Source organism: Canis aureus, chromosome 23, assembly GCF_053574225.1.
Source record: "Canis aureus isolate CA01 chromosome 23, VMU_Caureus_v.1.0, whole genome shotgun sequence".
Classification (NCBI taxonomy): Eukaryota; Metazoa; Chordata; class Mammalia; order Carnivora; family Canidae; genus Canis; species Canis aureus.
The window spans coordinates 13,478,220-13,500,919 of record NC_135633.1 but is presented as its reverse complement, the minus strand read 5'-3'; the positions used below and the strand labels follow the sequence as shown (position 1 = coordinate 13,500,919).

The window sequence follows — 22,700 nt, the reverse complement described above, 5'->3', positions numbered from 1 at the left end:
ACAAGCACGGGGAGCAGCAGGCAGAGAGGGAGGGAGAAGGCTCTCTGCTGAGCAAGGAGCCTGATTCAATCTGGGGCTCTCAGTTCAGGGCTCAATCCCGGGACTCTGGGACCTGAGGCAAAGGCAGATATTTAATCAATGGAATCACCCAGGCGCTGTGGTAGTGATACATTCTGTGCATATCACTTAAAACATATATTTGTTGAGTTGTGTTGAAATGATACTTAAAAAAGCACAAAAACTTCCATTGTCATGGTGGAAAAAAGACACCATAGATTTTTATCTTTTAAGGAAAGCATTCGGGTAATCAGTTTGAAAACTCTATCAAATATTTTCCCCTTTGTCCGAGAGACAGAAAAGAAGAGGGAATTCTGGTCCTTTATTCATCTTGGTCAAATGCTTGTGCTAATTTCTCAGCGATTTCTGCTACGTATGTGAGCTATGGCCATATGCGAAGACGGTCTGTTTCAGGTCATGGCTGTGGGCAGAGATTAATTGGTGAAAAATGGGCCTGTTTGTGGGATTTACCACACAGTAAGGTTTCTCATCTCCCTGGAAAAATGTGGAATTAGCTCTTTGAGAAATGCAGGCCTGTCATGAGGCCGAAGGGAGAGTTTCGGTGGAGTTTGGAAACACGGTTCAGTCACTGAGGCAGTTAGGATTGGTCAGATTCCAGAGCCGTCTCTTCGGGCGCAGCGAAGTCCTCACTTTCAAGTCAGCGTTTCCATGTGGCCAGTTCCACCAGCGATTCACAGATAGCATCGGACTCTGGCTTCTTTGGTGGCCGACCCTTCCCGACTGGGCAATGGTCTCGGGGAGGACTTCTAATGCTCCCACGCGCCCTCTCTAGAAGAACGTGCTGTTACCGTGAAAAAGACTCGGGCGTGCAGCGACTGTGGGACAGCGTCCTCTCGGGGCTTGTTGGGGGCGACACGGGGTGGGCCGGGGTGGGCCGGGGCGGGCCGGGGCGGGCCGGGGCGGGCAGCGGGGCGCGGCGCTGGTTCCCGCAGCTCTGCAGCTCCGCAGCTCCGCGGTGCGGCCTCGGGTGCTCGGGCAGCAGCCCACGTGCACGCTCGTCGCCGGGAGCCGCGGCCGAGCCCGGGAGGTCCACGTCGCCGCCGAGCGCGGGGCCGGCTCCCGGGGGCCCACCCTGCACCGGGATGGGCTTGGCCGCGGCTGCCCCCCTCCTCCACCTCCCCCTTAACTCAGTTTCCCAGCTAAGCACGGCCCTGGGGTGGGGGGGGCCGCAAGCGCCGTCCTTCCCGCGCGCCCCGGGGGTGACCCGAGTGCCGGGCGGCGTGGCTCGACTCACCCGCGCGGGGAGCCTGCGCGCCAGGGGTCCCGGGGGGCGGGCGGGGCCGGTGCTCGCCCCGGGGCGGCCGCTGCCCCCGCGGTCCCCGCGGTCCCCGCACGCGGCGCGGCCGGCGGGGTCCCTGCTCGCCCCCGGGGCGGCGGGACGGGGCGCGGGCGCGCGCGGGCGGCGGGCGGCGGGAGGCGGGAGGGGCGCGCGCCGCCCGGGGCAGGCTCGGGGGAGGAGCGCCCGCCCGCGCGCCCAACGGACCAGGCTGGGGCCGGGAGGGGACGGCCGCGGCCCGCGGAGCTGGGAGGCGACGCCGCGTCTCCAGCCGCCGGGACGCGCCCGGGGGACCCCGAGGGGCGCCTTCCGCCCGCGCCCTGCGCCCCGCGCCCCGCGCCGGCATGTGGCCGAGCCCGCCGCTCCTCCGGCCGCGCGGCGGGGACCCCGGGCCGCGGCGGCGGGGGCAGCCCTGAGGCGCTGCGGAGCCGGGGGGCGCCGGGCGCGCGGGGGCCGGGGCCGGGGCCGGGGCCGGGGGCGGGGGCCGGGGGGCCCGGTCCGAGCAGGGGCGCGCGGAGCCCCGCGGCGGGACGAGCGGGAGCCGGGGCCATGCGGTGCCCGCCGGCGGCGGACGGGGCCGGCTCGCCCCCCGAGGGCCCGAGGAACGGCTACGTGAAGAGCTGCGTGAGCCCCCTGCGGCAGGACCCCCCGCGCGGCTTCTTGTTCCACCTCTGCCGCCTGTGCAACGTGGAGCTGCCGCCGCCGCCGCCCGCCTCCCGCCTCGGCCGGGCGCGCGTCCCGCTGGGCGCCCTGGCCGCCTTTGTCCTGGCGCTGCTGCTGGGCGCGGGGCCCGGGCCCGGGGGCTGGGGCTGGGGCTGGGGCTGGGGCTGGGGCGCCGGGGCCGCGCGGCTGCGGACCCTGCTGAGCGTGTGCTCGCACAGCCTCAGCCCCCTGTTCAGCATCGCCTGCGCCTTCTTCTTCCTCACCTGCTTCCTGACCCGGAGCAAGCGGGGCGCCGGGCCGGGCCGCGCGGGCGGCGGCGGCGCGTGGTGGCTGCTGGCGCTGCCCGCCTGCTGCTACCTGGGGGACCCGCTGCTGTGGCGCGCGTGGGCGTGGGCGTGGGCGTGGGCGCCGGGCCCCGCTGGGGCCCCGGCCGCGGCGCGGCTGTGCTCGGCGCTGAGCTGCGTGGGCTTGCTGACGCTCGCGCGCCCCGCGAGGCTCGGCCACAGCGCCCTGGTGCTGCTCTTCTCCGGCTGGGTCTGGTGGGTCTCGTTCACCGGGCTCGGGTCGCTGCCCGCCGCGCTGCGGCCGCTGCTCGCCTGCCTGGTCGGGGTCGCCGGCTGCCTGCTGGCCCTGGGCCTCGAGCACTTCTTTCCGATCCGGGAGGCTCCGCGCGCTGCTCGCTCGGCGGGGGCGGCCGACGACAAAGTGCCTGTGATCAGACCCCGCAGGAGGTCCAGCTGCGTGTCGTTCGGGGAGACCCCGGCCGGGCGCTCCGGCGGCTGCAAGATGTTCAGGAGACCTTCGCTGCCTTGCATCTCCCGGGAGCAGGTACGGCTCACGGCCAAGGATGCGCGATGCGCGCGCGGGCCCGGCGCCCCGGCGCCCAGCCCGAATGCGGGTACCTGGGAGCGCGCTCGCCTCCAGGGTGCTTGGGGGACCGGGGTGCGGTGGGGTGGGGTGGGGGTGGGGGGGTTGTCCTGGAAAGAGTTTCTGAATGACAAGGAGGCGCTTGAAACATTCAAAAGCACCCTTTTTTGGGGTCTTGGAATAGAAATGCAATAGCACACGGATCATATTGCACTTTTTAAAAGACTTTTCTCATCCCGGTACACGAGTTCTCAGGATTGAAGTGAGTTATTGGCGGTTTAATACATCGACGGCTGCCCCTTTGGCATAGACTGACGTAGGTCTTTTTTGGTGCTATTTGTCGCTGTTACAATGGTGCTGTCCTCCCAACCATAGCATACACCCGTTAGATTGAACATGTACGTGTGTGTGTGTGTGTGTGTGTGTGAGTGCGGTTTCATTCTTGATAATCGAGAGGAAGAATCTGAGATCATACAATGAACACTGATGAGCTTTGGAATTGAGGATTAGTGTAGATGAAAAGATTGTTGGAAATAATTTTTAAGGGATTGTCTCCCCCCCCCATCTCAGTAGTATATAGGCCATTATAATTTTTTACAGAGTAACTCATGGTCGTGTGTATTTGTTGCATAACTGGGAGAATGTTGTAACAATTTAACCTTTAAACTTGGTAATGTCTGGAAAGATGCCAAAAGCATTTCCCCCCCTTCTCCCCCCCCACCCCTCTTTTTTCCCCCCTGTAGATTTACATGTTTTTGTTTTTTAAAGGAATTGAAATCACCGGTCAGGGAAGAGTTTGTCTTTATGTGGTTTAGGGAAATCTTGTTCTACATCATCAAGAAATCAGCAAAAAGTTGCTATTCGTTTAACATTTGCTAGGTGTGAAACGTTACATATATTGTCCCAAATCCTCACAGAAGCCCTGCTTGGCAGATGACAACCTCAATTTAGAGATGAGTAAATTGAGGCGTAGAGAGGTTACCCACCTTCACACATCCAGTTAGTGGCAGTGCAGGGATTTGAACCTAAACCTTTCCGTTTTCTATGCTGTTTTCTAAGCAACTAAAAGAATGAGGGTAGAGGTTTTTAACTAGGAGAGTGGGAGTCTATACCATTGGTTTTCAGACTTTTTGATTGATGATGTGTTTTACACTGGAACCCAGTGTATTTGAAACAAAAGTTTCTTGTTCTTGCTACATCGGATGCTCTCAATGTATTATCTTCAAGCTAGCTACATTGATTTTATGTTTCACACTGATCCTGTAGTGTTCCAATGAGACCACACTTTGCTTCTTGGAAAGTTTTCTCCGGGGCTGCTTTTGTGGTCTGTAGTTATTTTGGCCAGGGCTAGAAAGAATTGTTCAAAAAAATGTTACGCCTTTTGTTTTCTAAGTTTACAGCCAGTGATACTAGACAATGCTTAGAAAAATGTGTGTCAGGAGAAAAACTGTTGTGAGAAGATTTACTGCAGAGCAGAGTCGTACCAGCTCTTTTCATAGACTAGTATGGCATTTGGTTTGATTATTTGTGAATAGATTGCATTTTTTTAACACCGGAAAAGTGTTTTAGCAATCTCATCACATTTGCAGGCAAATTTCCTGTATTTAATAGTATTGTGCTTTAATGTATTTTAAATGTAATCTGGCGGCCTAGTCATTGTGGCTCTTCTCTTGTAAATTGAAAATTCCTGGTTCTTAATCCTAGTCTGGTGCTCTTTAACCGCAACCTTTTCCAGCCTTCAGCTAGGTGCAGAGGTGTTTGTTACTGCTAGGTTGCTCCATTTATTATCTGTATTAGAGGAAAATACAATTTCACTTTTAAAAAGGACAGATTTTCTTATTTCAAGAAAACACGTTACACTATGAATAGGAACATTTTTGGGATCTTAACTATATGATGTTATTCTGAGGATTTATACATGTTATTTAACATGCAGTGTCATAAAATAATACTATTATGGCATTGCTAGGAATTACTAGATATTTTTGACTTAACAGAGATTGTAATAACACGTATTTTTACTTATGCCAAATTCCTGAAGTTTAACAGTGGGTCTGTGGTTTTGTTTGCAGGTTGATTATGCTAAAGATATTAAGGGGAAACCAGTACTTTTATGGAAGTAAGAGATCAAGAGATTTCCTAATTTTCTTTTTATTTATTTATTTATGATAGTCACAGAGAGAGAGAGAGAGGCAGAGACACAGGCAGAGGGAGAAGCAGACTCCATGCACCGGGAGCCCAATGCGGGATTCGATCCCGGGTCTCCAGGATTGTGCCCTGAGCCAAAGGCAGGCGCCAAACCGCTGCGCCACCCAGAGATCCCAGATTTCCTAATTTTCTAAGTGCTGAACTATGTATAATGACAATTGTGAAGCTACCTTCTTGTTTCAGAAAGTGAAGGAAGACAAAAAAGATTTTGGGTAGAACTTGGTACAGGGAGAAAAAATGTCCTGAATTCATAGGCAGAGGGTCAAGAGTAAAGTCTTGCCTCTGCTGTATGATTTTGGAAGAGTTTTAGTAAGTGAGCCTTTCTGAGTCTCAGGATCCTGTCCACTTAGGGCATCCCAGTACATTGATTTTATAATACTTTCAATTCTAGAATCCATTTCTTTGAGTAAGTTATAGATACAAATATAACTAAAACATCACAAATGAGTAGTTCTTGAAACTTAAATGTTGAACGTTGATACTGCTAAGCTATAGTTTTTCACTGGAAAAGATGAACCAAATACTCTATTTTTCGAATAAGAACTTCTAAAAAGCGTATGTGGATTCATTTTTGGATTGATAACAAAATTGCTATACTTTCATTTCCTTAAGAATTTAAATATTTTTATTAACATATTTTTTTTAATTTTAAAGATTTTATTTATTTATTCATGAGAGAGAGAGAGAGAGAGAGAGAGAGAGAGAGAGGGAGAAGCAGGCTCCATGCACCGGGAGCCCGATGTGGGATTCGATCCCGGGTCTCTAGGATCGCACCCTGGGCCAAAGGCAGGCGCTAAACCGCTGCCCCACCCAGGGATCCCTTTTATGAACATCTTTGAAGAACGATTGATAATTCGTATTAGTATAAACGTTTTTAGTTGTGTCAGAGTGGATTTAAACTATTAAGTTTTAGGATAAGTATGATGTTGAAAAATAAGGGCATGTGTTTGTAAGACACTTGATTTTCATAATGAAATTGGTGGTATTTGATGTAAAAGCTTTGTATTTGTCAGTTCTTAGCGAAGGGTTTTTGTCGTTTTCCTGCAAAGCATTTAGAGATTTAAAGTTTAAATCTAGTTACTACTGGTGGGTTAATGGAAAGAAGCACTAAGTTTGTAGTACGCTTGCCAGCAGTCAGATGAAAGCTAAAAGAGAAAAAAATCAGTTGTCTACATAGAAGCATTGACCAGAGTTTAACAAACTACATATCTACGCCTTTTAAATTGTGTATTGTACAATGTAGATTTCAGCTTTTCAACCAGATTCTTTGTGTGTGATAGACTAGGTAAGGACAAGGTTTTGAGAGGTGTAAGTTAGTGTGTGAGAAATTTTTCTATACCTAAAATGCTAAGTGCTTTCTAAATGGTTAGGTAAATATTTAAAAATTCTGTGGCCTTAAAGCCCATAAATATTATTTAAAGTGTTAATTTTATTTGAAAAAGATATACACATGTAAGATGGAGGCTTTTAAAAAAGAGTTTAAAGTTTAAGTGATTGTTTACCCTGTTAAGGAATTTGCAAGGCAAACCCTGGTATGAATTTCTTTAATAATACCTAAGTATTTGTGAAATTTATTTTATGGCTTTAAAGAGTGTTTTAGTCTAATTTCATGTTAATATTTTTGTAGCAAACTATCAACCTAGGTAATTATTTTATGTTCTATTTTGTAAACATGGTATGTACTCTGGCATCAGAGTTATCTTTCAAAAACACAGATTTAATCAGATCACTCACTCTTAAAAATCTCTTGGGTTTTTCATTGTTCACAGGATAAAGTTCATGCTCTTGACCCTTGCTTGCAAAGGTCCTTTATAACCTGCTTTTTAAAAGCCTTTTGCTTGTTTTGTTTTTTAAAAAGCCATCTGGGGACTTATGGAACCCCTTCCTCACCTCCATCCTTGGTTCTAGCTCTTTGAGGACTGCTTATTGTTATTGATTTGTTTTTTTTTTCTCCCGCTTTTACCATTCACACAGGTTGAAATCTCCTTTAAGAAACAAATAAGATTAAGAATCTTTAGAAAGTACAGTGATACTCAAATTAATGTGTATGCTGAGGACAAAGCACCATTATAACAGAGTTGGCCATATTTAAAAATAAAAGGTGAAAAAAAAAGGCGAGAGATCATGTGAAATGGTGATGATGTGAGATAGAATATTTTCATTATATCATATGAAATAGTAACATCCCCATAGTAATAGTATATGTTTTCCCACACTGAGTGAAAGGTAAGTTGGGTCACCCAGGAGTAAAACTGTATAAAGTTTGTTTTCAAAATGCTTCAAAAGTCCTCTGACTTTTTATCCTCGTCTGAAGGAGGCCCTAATCTTTTTCCTTCCCACTGGGTTGCTGTGTTAGCCCATTTCCCTCACACATTCTCCTGCCTTCTATACCCCATCCAAAGCAAGAACAAACTATACTTGCCGAAATTTTCAAGATTAACATAGTGTGTTTATATAGCTATAGAAGATAAGAGAGATTTAGAATTTATCTAATGGAAACACCATTTTATAGAAAGGAAAGAAATCCAACTGCAGAGAGATAATATCGTGTCTAGGTTATGCTGTGAATTATTGGGATACAGGGATTAGAGCCTAGATCTTGATTCCTAGTCCCGCTATATTTCCTATAAAGAGCATGTGCGCCTGCAGTCATAGTTTTCCAAAAACTGCTTTTAATTTTGCCAGTTATCTGCAATTATGTGATAAATGATATCCTTGGTAAAAAGGGGCAGTAGGGAGTGGGGAGTAACGGGAGAGAGAAGAGAGAGATAGGAGAGACTCTTGATTGCCTAGTTCATAATGACCTTGAAAACATACTTGGTACCTGATGTGGTTGTTTCAGGGTGACTTATCAGGATGCAGCTGGTCTCAAACTCAAGTGCCCTCAGAGTCCAGCTACATAACACATTTATGTTATATGTTGCGGAAGGAGGGGAGGGTTAAGAAGAATGGGAAGTGAACTGACTATTGCCTACTTTGCCTGAGGGCATTCAATCTGAACAAAACAAACTGAACAACTGTGTTAGCCAAGCAAAACTTGAGGCCAGCTGAGTTCTGAGTCATTTCTGACAGTTTATGACATTGTTCACCTTATTATTTACAAGTTAATCCACGTTTATTTAAGTGATTGTTAAAAGCTTGTTCCTAGAACTTGGGGCAGAGGAATGTATTTCCCACTGTCTTTTTCTTTTATAACCTAGAACTTTCCCTTCTGTATTGATACCTAGCAGGTATCTTATTTTTATAAGATAAAGATCTTCTTTACCCGCCCCCTTCCATCAGTTAGAGTATATTGTTTGACTACTTCTTCCTTATGTTTCACACAACTTGCATTCAGTGTATTTTACATTTATTTAGTTAGCGTTTATTTTATTTTTTAAGATTTTATTTATTTATTCATGAGAAACACAGAGAGAAGCAGAGACACAGGCAGAGGGAGAAGCAGGCTCCATGCAGGGAGCCCGATGTGGGACTCGACCCCTGGACTCCAGGATCACACCCTGGGCCAAAGGCAGGCGCTAAACCGCTGAGCCACCCAGGGATCCCCATATATGGCATTTTTCATTTACAAATTTATTTATTTATTTATTTGTTTTTCGTTTACAAATTTAAACACTAACTAACGGGGATCCCTGGGTGGCTCAGCAGTTTAGCGCCTGCCTTTGGCGCAGGGTGTGATCCTGGAGTCCAGGGGTCGAGTCCCACGTCGGGCTCCCTGCATGGAGCCTGCTTCTCCCTCTGCCTGCTTCTCTCCGTCTCTAGGTCTATCATGAATAAATAAATAAATAAATACATAAATAAATAAATCTTAAAAAAAAAAAGAAAAATGCCATACATGAAAGACTATACATGTGTATAGTTTTATTTGGTTTAAAGAAGAAAATAAAACCAAAGTCATCTACTCACCACTCATTTTCTTCGAAGTTCCCTTCATAACCTATTTTGCATCTCCTTCTCCCTGTGCCAGAGGCAACACATCTATCCTGATTTTTTTTTTTTTGCTATTCATTCCCTTGCCTATCTTTATAATTATAATCCTCATGAATGTATTTAAGTAAATAATGTGTTGTTAGTATTGCCTATGTCTGAACTTTAAGTAAATAGAATCACGCTCTATGAATGCTTCCATAACCTTTTTTTTTCTGGTGTTTTCTGTTTTTCTTTTCTTTTCTTTTTTTTTAAAGATTTATTTATTCACGAGACACACACAGAGAGAGGCAGAGACACAGGCAGAGGGAGAAGCAGGCTCCAAGCAGGGAGCCCCATGTGGGACTCGATCCCGGGTCTCCAGGATCATGCCCTGGGTCAAAGACAGGCGCCCAGCCGCTGAGCCACCTGGACGTCCCTTTCTGGTGTTTTCTGAAATTCATCCATGTTGATTTGGATAGTTGTAGTTATTTTTTCAGCACTATCTAGTATTTCATTGTGTGGCCATAGTAAAATTTATTCATCCATTCCACTGTTCACAAACCCTTGGGTGCCTTTCAGTTTTTTCTATTATGTACAATGCTGCTATGAAAATCCTAGTGAATGTCTCCTGGTGCATATGTGCATCTAGAAGCAGAATTTTTTTTTTTTAATTTATGATAGTCACACACAGAGAGAGAGAGAGAGAGAGAGAGGCAGAGACACAGGCAGAGGGAGAAGCAGGCTCCATGCACCGGGAGCCCGACGTGGGATTTGATCCAGGGTCTCCCGGATCGCACCCTGGGCCAAAGGCAGGTGCCAAACCGCTGCGCCACCCAGGGATCCCTAGAAGCAGAATTGCTGAGTTGCAAGTTATGTTCGCATTCAGCTTTACTAGACAGAATAATGGCACCACAAAGATGTCCCTGTTCTAATCCTGGGAATTTGTGAATTTGTTTTTATTTTATTTTATTTTTTTTTGTTTGTGAATTTGTTACTTTACATGGCAAAGGGGGCTTCGCAGATGAGATTAAGTGAAGGGCCTTGAGATGGGGAGATCAACCAGGATTATCTGAGTGGGCCCAATGTAATCACAAGGGCACTTGAAAAGTGAAAGAGGGAGACAGAAGAGATGACAGAAAGAGAGGTGATAGTGGCAGTAGGGTTGGAGTGATACAGTGTGAGAAAGACTCACTCAACCCACCCTTGGCTTTGAAATGGGAGAAGGCCAGGAGCCAAGGAAAGCAGCTACCCTCAGGAAGCTGGAAAAGACAAGGAAGTGGATTTCCCCCTAGAGTTCCCGGAAGGGAATGAAGCCCTGCCAACACCTTGATGTTAGCTCAGTCAGACCAGTCCTGACACATAGAACGGTAAGAAAATAAACTTGTGTTGCTTTATACCACTGAATTTTTAGTTATTTATTAAAAGAATGTATTTGCATTAATTGCTGTAACAGTTTGCATGGGTTGCTATAACAAAGCACCACAGACCTGGTGGCCTAAACCACAGAAATCCATTGTCTCTGTTCTGGAGCCTAGGAGTCCAAGAACAAGGTGTTGCCAGGGTTGATTTCTTTGTAAGGGCTTTTGAGGGAGAAGCTGTTCCATGCCTGATTCCCAACTTCTGGAGTTTTGCTGGCAATCTTAGATATTTTTTGGATTGTAGATGCATCACATCTGTCTTGTCTTCCCCTTCATGTGGCACTTCCTCTGTGTGTCTTCACATTGTTTTCCCTCTGTGCCTTTGTGTCCCAATATTTTTTGTATGGACCCTGGTCATATGGGATGAGGGCCCACCCTAATGACCTCATTTTAATTTAATTACCTATAAATATTGCTTTAGTTGAATCTCAAGAGTTTTGGTGTGTAGTATTGTTATTGTTCAGCCTTAAGCATTTCCTGATTTTCATTTTCCTTTTGACTAGTAAGTTGTTTAGAAATAATAATAATTTCTAATAATGCAGGTTTTCTAGATACTTTATTGTTGTTCTCTGATTTAATTGCCTGGTGGGCAAAGAATGTGGCCTAACATTGGTTTTCATGTGCTTGAAAATAATACATCTTTTTCAATTTTTAGGTACAATATTTGTGAGCTCTCTGGTAGGTAAAAGTTATAAAATGTTCTTGTCACGCTTTTTTTTGTCCTTAGTGACTTTTTATTTATTTATTTATTTATTTATTTATTTATTTATTTATTTTTAAAGATTTTATTTATTTATTCATGAAAGACACAGAGAGGCAGAGACATAGGCAGAGGGAAAAGCAGGCTCCACGCAGGAAGCCCGATGTGGGACTCGATCCCAGGACCCCAGGATCTCGACCTGAGCCAAAGGCAGATGCTCAACCAACTGAGCCACCCAGATGCCCCCTTAGTGACTTTTTAAAAAATCATCCTGACCTATCAGTAACTGGAGAGAATATGAAAAATTTTACTTTACTGGTGGATTTGTCAGTTTTCCTCCCTCATAGTTTTCAAATTCGATAGAATTACTTATCAAAGGAACAACGAAAAGGGCACATGAGAGAAAGCACCTTTCAAATGTCTGAGAAGTTAATGTAGGAAAGTAATGAAAAACTAATTTTATCAGGGTTAGCGTGTATTTGTAAATTGCCTTTTATATATACCAGGCCCTGGAGATACTAAGATGACAGGTGCAGGGTCTGTATTGCAAGGAGCTCAAACTCTATCTAATGAAGGGAGAAAATGTAAATACCAGAGTTTTTTTTTTTTTTAATTTATTTATGATAGTCACACACACACACACACACAGAGAGAGAGAGAGAGGCAGAGACACAGGCAGAGGGAGAAGCAGGCTCCATGCACTGGGAGCCCGACGTGGGATTTGATCCCGGGTCTCCAGGATCGCGCCCTGGGCCAAAGGCAGGCGCCAAACTGCTGCGCCACCCAGGGATCCCAGAAAATGTAAATAAATAATTACAATTCAATGTAGTAAGTGATATAGCACAGGTATAAACATGGGAACGTTATGGAAGGAGCTAACTCTTCCAGGAGGAGAGTCAGAAAGCCTTCAGAAAGTAGTCACTCTGGGTGCTTGTCTTAAGTCTGTGAAGTAAGTATTGGGATCCTGTTTTGCAGCTGGACACTAAAGCAGAAAGGTGAATTAACTAGCCCCAAATGACTTTGCTGGTACATAGAAAATACCATGCTAAGTGCCATTTTCAGTATAAAGAAACCCCTAAGAACTCTCTCAACAGAAACAACTACAGTTTTAAACATTTTATAGAATACTTTTTTTGTTGTTGTTTGTTTTTTAAAGATTTTATTTATTTATTCATGAGAGACACAGAGAGAGAGGCAGAGACACAGGCAGAGGGAGAAGCAGGCTCCACGCAGGGAGCCCGATGCGGAACTCGATCCCGGGACCACGGGATCACACCCTGAGTTTAAGGCAAGCGCACAACTGCTGAGCCACCCAGGTGTCCCTATAGAATACCTTTTGATAGGAATCAGTGAGCAAGAAAATCGTAGATCCCCAAAAAAGAAGTGAAAGTAGTGTAGGGTAGGAAACATTTCCCTCCTTCTAGATTCTTTGGCTGGTCTAAATAATTAAATTCACATAAAACAGATTAACAGGAGAAAAACAAATTTAATTTTGCATTTATGGGAGCCCCATACAAATATGAAACTCTAAGAAGTGACCAAAGCAGGAGTTTTTTTTGTTCATTTTAGACAACGAAGCAGTGCATTTATGAAGAACTGACAAGACAAAGGGGTTTGGGCTTAGAGCAGTAAGTTAGTAAAGAAATAGCAAGATTTGTTTATACAGCCTTCTTGGCTCTAATTTCTCTGTCTCTGCTGATGAGGATGCCTTCTACCCTCCTGGCACAAGGAGAGGTACCTTTCACAATGGAGATTTTTGGGGGTAGGGGAAACAAAAGAGGGTTAGGGTGTCCTTCTTGCCCCAACTGTTTCTCAAATACCTTTTATATTTTAATTTTTATTGAACTATAATTGACATACAGTATTATATTCGTTTCAGGTAAACAGAGCAGTTTGACAAATTATATACCTTATGAAATGCTCACTATGATGAGTGTAGTGATCATCTATCACCATACAAAGTTATTACAGTATTATTGACTATCTTTCCTATGCTGTTCCGGTATCTTTAATTCATAGTAATCCACATGCCAGCATATTTGGGGATGGCAAATTCTGCTCTGCTCTCCTTCAGTAAAAATTCTGAGAGGGAAGAGACATTAATTCCGGTATTCACTGGAAGAGTTTCTGACCATCCCGAGAGACTTTGAACATTTGCTTTTGTTAGATATGGCTAGACTCAAGACATAAAATCTAGAGTCTGTCCAAAGTCAGTAATCTAATAAGAAACCTCTGCATAAGAGCTGAGACCCAGGAACACCTGGGTGGCTCAGCGGTTGAGTGTCTGCCTTCAGCTCAGGTTGTGATCCTGGGATCCGGGATCGAGTCCCACATTTGGCTCCCTGCATGGAGCCTGCTTCTCCTTCTGCCTATGTCTCTGCCTTTCTCTCTGTCTCTCATGAATAAATAAATAAATAAATAAATCTTTAAAAAAAAAAAAAAAAAAAAGAGCTGAGACCCCAAAGTGCTACTCCCCCAGTGCCTGTCTTGACCTTGGCACAAGGGAATTGAAGAGGAATAAAATACAGTAATGTCTAACAACAAGAGGGCCCTCATATAATTTTTTTTTTTAATGTAAGCTCTCTCCTCCATGTAGGGTTTGAAATCATGACCCTGAGATCAATAGTTTCATGTTCTACCAAGTAAACCCCTCAGGTGTTCCCCCATTACCCTCCCCTTATTTTTTTTTTAAATTGAAGTATAGTTGGCACACATTGTTACATTAGTTTCAGTTGTACAAACAACATAGTGACTGAATATCTCTTTATGTTATGCAGGGCTCATCAGAAGTGTAGCTATCATCTGTCACTATATAACACTATTATAATACCATTTACCATATTGCCTATGCTCTTCCTTTATCCCTATGATTTACTCATTCCATAACTGGAAGCTTGTACCTTTCACTCCCTTTCATCTATTTTCCCTAGCCCATCGCCCCCTCTTTTCTGGCAACTAGCAGTTCTCTGTCTTCATGTGTCTGTTCCTTTTTATTTGTTCTTTAGATTACATGTGTAAGTGAAGTTACATGATATTCATCTTTCTCTAACTTATTTCGTGCAGTACAATACCTTCTAGGTCCAACCATGTTGTCATCCCTTTATATGGCTGAGTAATATTCCATTGCACATATGTACCACATTTTCTTTATCTGTTCATCTGTCGATGGCTGCTTCCATATCTTGGCTATTGTAAATAATGCAACAAACACAAATAATGCTGCAACAAACACGGGAATGCATATATATTTTTTTTTAAAGCTTTTTTTAAAGATTTTATTTTTTTTATTCATGAGAGACAGAGAGAGAGAGAGAGAGAGAGAGAGAAGCAGAGACACAGGCAGGGAGAAGCAGGAGAAGCAAGCTCCATGCAGGGAGCATGACGTGGGACTCGATCCCGGGTCTCCAGGATCATGCCCTGGGCTGAAGGCGGCGCTAAACCGCTGAGCCACCCGGGCTGCCCACATATATCTTTTTATTTATTTATTTATTTATTTATTTATTTATTTATTTATGTATTTATTTATTTATTAATAATAAATTTATTTTTTATTGGTGTTCAATTTGCCAACATACAGACGCATATATCTTTTAAAAAAATATATCTTTTCAAATTAGTGGGGTTTTTTGTTTGTTTTTTGGGTAAATACTCAGTAATGGAACTACTGGGTCTTACGGTATTTTTGTTTTTAATTTTTTGAGGACCCTCCATACTGTTTTCCACAGTGGCTGTGCCAATTTATATTCCAGTCGACAGTGCATGAGGGTTCGTTTTTCTCTACATTTTCACCAACCATTGTTATTTCTTGCCTTTTTGATACTAGCCATTCTGGCAGATATTAAGTGGTATCTTCTTGTGTGTGTGTGTTTTTTTTTTTTAAGATTTTATTTATTTATTCTTGAGAGACACAGAGATTATGCCCTGAGTCAAAGGCAGACGCTCAGCTGCTGAGCCACCCAGGCATCCCTCTCCTTGTGGTTTATTTATTTATTTATTTATTTATTTATTTATTTATTTATTTATGATAGGCACACAGTGAGAGAGAGAGAGGCAGAGACACAGGCAGAGGGAGAAGCAGGCTCCATGCACCGGGAGCCCGACGTGGGATTCGATCCTGGATCTCCAGGATCGCGCCCTGGGCCAAAGGCAGGCGCCAAACCGCTGCGCCACCCAGGGATCCCTCTCCTTGTGGTTTTGATTTGCATTTCCCTGATGATTAGAGATGCTGATGTACCTTTTCATGTATCTTTTGGCCATCTGTATGTCTTCCTTGGAAAAATGTTTATTCAGGTCATCTGTCCATTTTTAAATCAGATGGTTTGTGTTTTTGCTGTTGAGTTTTATAAATTCCTTAAATATTTTGGATATTAACACCTCAGATATATTGTTTGCAAATATCTTCTTCCACTTTGTCGATTGCCATTTTGTTTTGTTGATTGCTTCCTTTGCTGTGCAAAAGCTTTTAATTTTGGGATAGTCTTGATAGTTTATTTTTACTTCTGTTTCCCTTGCTTTAAGGGTCACTCCTAGAAAACTGTTGCTAAGGCTGGTGTCAGAGAGATTATTGGCTGTATTTTCTTCTAGGAGTTTTATAGTTTCAGGTCTCATGTTTAGGTCTTTAATCCATTTTGGGTTATTTTTGTATATGGTGTAAGAAAGTGGTCCAAATTCATTCTTCTACATACAGCTGTCTAGTTTTTTCAGCAGCATTTAGTGAAGAGACTTGTCTTGCCTCTTGGGTTGCAGATTGACCATTTAAAATGTGGATTTATTTCTCGGCTCTGTATTCGCCATAATTTATGTGTTTCTTTTTGTGTCAGTACCATACTGTTTTGATGGCGCCCCTGTTGAGGATTTTAATATCCATGTTCATCAGGGATATTTACCCGTAGCTTTTTGTTGTTGTGTCGTTTCGTTTTGTTTTTGTAGTGTCTTTGGTTTTGGCGTCAGGGTAAAGTTGGTCTGCAGAATGTATTTGGAAGCTTTGCCTTTTCTTCTATTTTTTGGAATAGTTTTAGAGAATGAGTATTAACTCTTTTAAATGTTTGGTAGAGGGACACCTGGGTGGCTCAGCGATTGAGGGTCTGCCTTCGGCTCAGGACATGGTCTGGGAGACCTGGAATCAAGTCCCACATCAAGCTCCCTGCAAGGAGCCTGCTTCTCCCTCTGCCTGTGTCTCTGCCTCTGCCTCTCTCTGTGTGTCTCTCTCATGAATAAATAAATACAAATCTTTTTAAAAAAAATGTTTGGGGGATCCCTGGGTGGCGCAGCGGTTTGGCGCCTGCCTTTGGCCCAGGGCGCGATCCTGGAGACCCCAGATCGAATCCCACGTCGGGCTCCCGGTGCATGGAGCCTGCTTCTCCCTCTGCCTATGTCTCTGCCTCTCTCTCTCTCTATGTGACTATCATAAATAAATAAAATAAAATAAAAAATAAAGATTTAAAAAAAAATGTTTGGTAGAATTCACCTGTGAACCCATCTGGTCCAGGACTTTGGTTTGTTGGGAGGCTTTTTTTTTTTTTTTTTTTTGATCTTGAAAAAATTGAAAAAAGAGTGACAGATAAGAGATCAGAATACCACCTTCATTGCTGATAAAGCTTGTACTGGAGAACTTGCTTCATCAGTGCAGGCAGTTTTTAATTTTCATTTATTTTATTATTTAAAATGCTTTTATTTATTCATGAGAGACAGAGAGAGGCAGAGACATCAGAGACATAGGCAGAGGGAGAAGCAGGCTCCCTCTGGAGAGCCCAATGCAGGACTCGATCCCAGGATCATGCCCTCAGCCGAAGGCAGATGCTCAACCACTGAGCCACCCAGGTACCCCAGTTTAGTTTTTTACTACTGAACCCCAGAATTACATAGATGTACCTGGCCACAGGCAGGACAGGGCCAGGAACCTCCTCCCTATTTATGGAGAAACCTAACCATGGAGGAACACTAGAGAGCTGCTTCCAGCTAGCGGGTGGGCTCCCAAGAGCAGAAAGCAGTGGGTACAAGTCTGCTTATGTCTAAATTTGCCAATCACCTAAGTCACCATTCCCGTTTTAGGAAGAAAGTAACAAAGAGTTAGAGAGAGGCTAGAGTTTTTAGGGGAAAAATCCTCCTCATGAAAACCATAGGATTGAGGAACAGGCATTGCCTTTCAATATGAAAATAAGAAAAAGGCATTTGTAATCCCAACACTTTTCGTATAACAAGTATTTTAAGTTTTGCGTGTTCTCGTTTTTACAGCTAGGTTTTACATAGTTGTGTGGAATGCATGTCATTTTATTTTATTATTTTATTTTTATTTTTTTAAAGATTTTATTTATTTATTCATGAGAGACAGAGAGAGAGAGAGGCAGACACAGGCAGAGGGAGAAGCAGGCTCCATGCAGGGAGCCCGACATGGGACTCGATCCCCAGTCTCCAGGATCAGGCCCTGGGCTGAAGGCAGCGCTAAACCGCTGAGCCACCCGGGCTGCCCTGTATGTCATTTTAAAACTGAAGCTAGATTCTATCTTCATTTCTTTCTTTCCTCTCTTGACAAATTGAGTCATTTCTTTCTCATGTGTATCTATTATCACTTTTTTTCCTTTAAGATTTTATTTATTTAGTTGAGAGATTGAGAGAGAGTGAAAGCATGAACATGGAGAGGGGCAGAGAGAGAAGACGACTCCTTGCTGAGTAGGGAACCCAATGCAGTCTCCATCCTAGAATCCCTGGGATCCATAACCTGAGCTGAAGGCAGATACTTAACCCACTGAGCCATGCAGGTGCCCCTCTATTATTGCTCTTAACACTTCATTTTATTTGTGTTGACAAGTCTCGCTCACCTCTTTGTGTTCTTTATTTTTTGTTTTATTATTTTTTTTAATTAAAGATTTTATTTATTCATGAGAGACACAGAGAGAGAGAGAGGGAGGCAGAGACACAGGCAGAGGGAGAAGCAAGCTCCACGCAGGGAGCCCGACGTGGGACTCTATCCCGGGTCTCCAGGATCACGCCCCAGGCTGAAGGTGGCGCTAAACCACGGAGCCACTTAGGCTGCCCTGTTTTGTGTTCTTTAATACAGAGACATTATCTCTACTCATTTGTGTATCTCTGGTCCTTGAGATATACCAGATAGTTTATTAAATTGAATACTCTGTTAAATACTATGCTGTTTATCATTTACTATGACATTTGTTCCTAATTGCTTCACAGTGTCCATAATTCCATTATTGAAAGTAACTTGAAGAGGATGCCTAAAGAATAAGTTCTTGAAATCACAGAACCCAGCAGTGATCTTCTTTAGTGGAGATATTTGCTGTAGGTAGGTGAATACCAGTTTATAAATGAGGTTTAGAAGAACACTATGTTGGGAGAATGGAGACTAATGCCGGACATAGTGAGTAGGAGTTGTCTCTTAGGGAAAAAAAGGTGGCATACAGTTGATGATTTGAAATGATGCTGTAGTGACTTAGTAATGTTATAAACAACCTTGACATTTTTTCAGATATGGCTTACCAAAAAATGTTTACAGTTTGGTTACAAATTCCTAGGTGTTAGATACTCAACAAGTGTTGCTAGAACACGGTCAGTGCTTTTATAGCAGTGATGTCCCCAGTAGCCAAACTATGGAAAGATCCCAGATGTCCATCAACAGATGAATGGATAAAGAAGATGTAGTATATATATGCACAGAGGAATATTACTGAGCCACCAAAAAAGAAAGAAAGAAATCTTGCTATTTGCAATGATGTGATAGAACTAGAGGGTATTATACTAAGTGAAATAAGTCAATCAGAGAAAGACAATTATATGATTTCACTCATATGAAAATTAAGAAACAGGGATCCCTGGGTGGCGCAGTGGTTTGGCGCCTGCCTTTGGCCCAGGGCGCGATCCTGGAGACTCGGGATCGAATCCCACGTCCGGCTCCCTGCATGGAGCCTGCTTCTCCCTCTGCCTGTGTCTCTGCCTCTCTCTCTCTCTGTGACTATCATGAACAAATAAATAAAATCTTTAAAAAAAAAAAAAAGAAAATTAAGAAACAAAACAGAGGAACATAGAGGAAGGGAGGGAAAAATAAAACAGGATATAATCAGAGAGGGAGATAAACCATAAGAGACTCTTAACCATAGGAAACAAACTGAGGGTTGCTGGAGGGGAGTGGTGAAGGAGGATGTGGAACTGAGTGATGGGCATTAAGAAGGACGTGATGTGATGAGCACTGGGTGTTTTATACAACTGATGAATCACTGAACTCTACTTCTGAAACTTGTAATATACTACATGTTAATTATTTGAATTTTATAATATTTTTTTAATCATTTGAAATTTTTTTTTAATTTTTATTTATTTATGATAGTCACAGAGAGAGAGAGAGAGAGAGGCAGAGACACAGGCAGAGGGAGAAGCAGGCTTCATGCACCGGGAGCCCGACGTGGGATTCGATCCTGGGTCTCCAGGATCGCGCCCTGGGCCAAAGGCAGGCGCTAAACCGCTGCGCGCTAAACCGCTGCACCACCCAGGGATCCCAATCATTTGAATTTTAAAAAGAAAAAGTAAGGCTTAGATTCACTTTTTAAAATTTCTTGGATAGGGATCCCTGGGTGGCGCAGCGGTTTGGCGCCTGCCTTTGGCCCAGGGCGCGATCCTGGAGACCTGGGATCGAATCCCACATCGGGCTCCTGGTGCATGGAGCCTGCTTCTCCCTCTGCCTGTGTCTTTGCCTCTCTCTCTCTCTCTCTCTCTCTCTGACTATCATAAATAAATAAATTTAAAAAAATAAAATTTCTTGGATAAACTTCACATTCTTAGTACAAATATGCTAATTTTATAGTTCACCAAGGAAGAAAATAGTAATTATTAGTCATAATTAGCTAGCAGTCTCTAGAAATGTGATTATTTTTGTTTTAATGTTTGATTATTTTGAGTACATTTTTATCAGGTAATCCTAGGTTTATCCTTTTACACGTAATGCCTTTCCATTTTAAATACGTTTTAGTTGTCTCTGTTTCTTGTATGTTTATACCCTCTTGTACTTACTGAGATCTTGATGAGAATATTTCTTTATTTCCCTGATAACACCATCTTACTGTGGCATCATCAGTGATGCTCTAAATGCTTATAAAACCTCCTTGCCATGTACTAAATGATCTCAGACTTGGTGTATCTTGAATTTTTACCTGCTTTTTAATAGTTATTTTATCACTTCTTGCTGTTTGGTGTTACTTCTTACTGTTATCTATCTCTAACAGACTCCCTGTCCCCTTCACCATTTGTTATCGATTATCAGCAGGTGTCAGAAAACTAGTTAACCAAGCTAATTGGGATTGGTCATGAAAGTAACAATGAATAGATCTGAAAGTCTTTCTCCTGAATAAAGTGTATGGATTTTTTTTGTTTTGTTTTGTTTTAAAGATTTTATTTATTTATTCATGAGAGATACAGAGAGAGGCAGAGACACAGGCAGAGGGAGGAAAAGCAGGCTCCATGCAGGAGCCTGATGCGGGACTTCATCCTGGAACTCTGGGATTACATCCTGAGCTGAAGGCAGAGGGTCAATGCTGAGCCACCCAGGTGTCCCAAGTGTATGAATGTTAATAATGTATATGTTGATGGCCCAGAGACCTTTTTTGCTTGTTTTGGTAAAGAAAGAACCTCTGGAGAAATGAGGTGTTAGCCATATTGATTCAACAGGAGCAGCTCAAAACAAAACAAAACAAAACAACAAAAAAAACTTTTTTCTCTTTTTTATTTTTAATTTTTAAAAAAGATTTTATTTATTCATGAGAGACACAGAGAGAGAGGCAGAGACATAGGCAGAGGGAGAAGCAGGCCTCTCGCAGGGAGCCCAATTTGGGACTCAATCCCCAGACCTGGGATCACACTCTGAGCCTAAGGCTGACACACTCAACTGCTGAGCCACCCAGGCATCGCTTCTCTTTCTTTTTTCAAGTGAAGTGTATTGTACCTACCGTAATGTGAACAAATGTTAAGTACACAGCTCAACAAATTTTTACATGTGTATGTACCCATATAATTACCACTTGGATCAAAATAAGGAACATTCCGAATACCCCGGTTGGCTCTCCTATGCCCTGTCCCAGTTGATAGCCCACATCCAGAAATGCCTACAAAGTCAGACTTTTATCCTAATAGATTAGGTTTGCCTGTTTTTGAACTTTTATGGAAATTGAAGTTTGAGTTTTATATCATTTTCTAATTTGTAACATTATATCATTTTCTTGTGTCATATTCTTTTGAGTTCTAATGTTTATATTGCTATTCATTTTCTTATTTGCCTATTTTTTTAACATCCAGAAAATTTTAAATTGTGGTTTAATTTATATACAATAAAATGCATGGACTCAACTATTCAGTGAGTTTTGATGTTTGCTTATATCTATATAATTATGACCTCAAACAAGAGAAGGAACATTTCCTCCATCCTAGGAAATTACTTTGAGTCCCTTTCTAGTCAATTCCTGCCAGCCTCTCCAAGGCAGCTGTTTACTGATTTCTAGTACCACAGATTTGTTTTATCTGTTTTTAAATTTTATATAGATAGAATTATGTGGTAGGTGTTCTTTGTGTTGAGCTTCTTTTATGTCACATAATATTTTGAGATTCATCTATGTTGTTTTTATTAGTTCTATGAACATATTAAATTAAGTTCACTGAATTTATTTATGACTGTCGTAATTTGTCACTTTTTATACATTTTTATGTTGATGGATGTCTATGTTTTTGGCTGATGAGTTCGGCTGCTCTGAGTATTTTTGTAGAAGTGTTTTTTTGTAGTAACATGTCTTTTCTCTTGGATAAATACCTAAATGTAGAAGTGCTAAGTCATAGAGTAGTTTTTTTTTTTAATTTGGTAAGAAACTCACATACATTTTTTTCAAAGTGGTTTTACCAACTTTCCCACCAGCATTGTATGATGGTTCCAGGTGCTCCACATCTTTATCAATACTTGGTATTGCCAGTCTTTTTTATTTTAGCTATATAATACCTGATTATATTGAGTGCCTTTTTATACTTATTGGCCATTTGTATTATCTTCTTTTGTCAAGTGTCAGTTCAAGTATTTTCCTAATTTAAAAATTGAATATTGACTGTAAAATTATTGATTTGAGTTCTTTATATACTATGAGTTTTTTGCCATATGTATATATTATGAATATTTTCTTGTAGGCTCTCACCTTTTTGTTATGATAACTTGTGATGAGCAGGAATTTTTTATTTTTTTCAAGTCTAATGTATTATTTTCCTTCACACTTAGTGCTTTTTTCTGTTCTAAGAAACCTTTGTCTACTTAAACATCTCAAAGATATTCTCTTATGTTTTCATCTGAGAGCTTTATGGTCTATGTTTTAACTTGAATTAATCTTTTTGTGTATAGGGTGAGGGTCAAGATTTCTTTTTTCCATGTAGATATTCAGTTGTTTCAGCACTGTTACAAAGACTTTTTTCTTTTACCCTTGAATTGAGTTGATACCCTTGTCTCAAATCAATTGATAATATATTTGTGGGTTTACATATAGAATTCTAGTCTTGTTTTTCTTTTTTTTCTAATTTAAACTAATAAAATGAAAACTAGGAGTAGAAC

At 42.7% G+C, this 22,700-nt stretch overlaps 1 protein-coding gene across 1 annotated transcript in view; it reads left to right on the top strand.

Annotated features, from left to right (window-relative positions):
* Positions 1-1,872: 1,872 nt before the first annotated feature.
* PDE3B (phosphodiesterase 3B) overlaps positions 1,873-22,700 on the top strand; it is a 167,776-nt gene continuing 146,948 nt past the window's right edge. Inside the window, exon 1 of the mRNA XM_077866391.1 lies at positions 1,873-2,845. Within this exon, the coding sequence (XP_077722517.1) occupies positions 1,904-2,845 (942 nt within the window). The 5' untranslated portion in view covers positions 1,873-1,903. The remainder of the gene's footprint in view (positions 2,846-22,700) is intronic.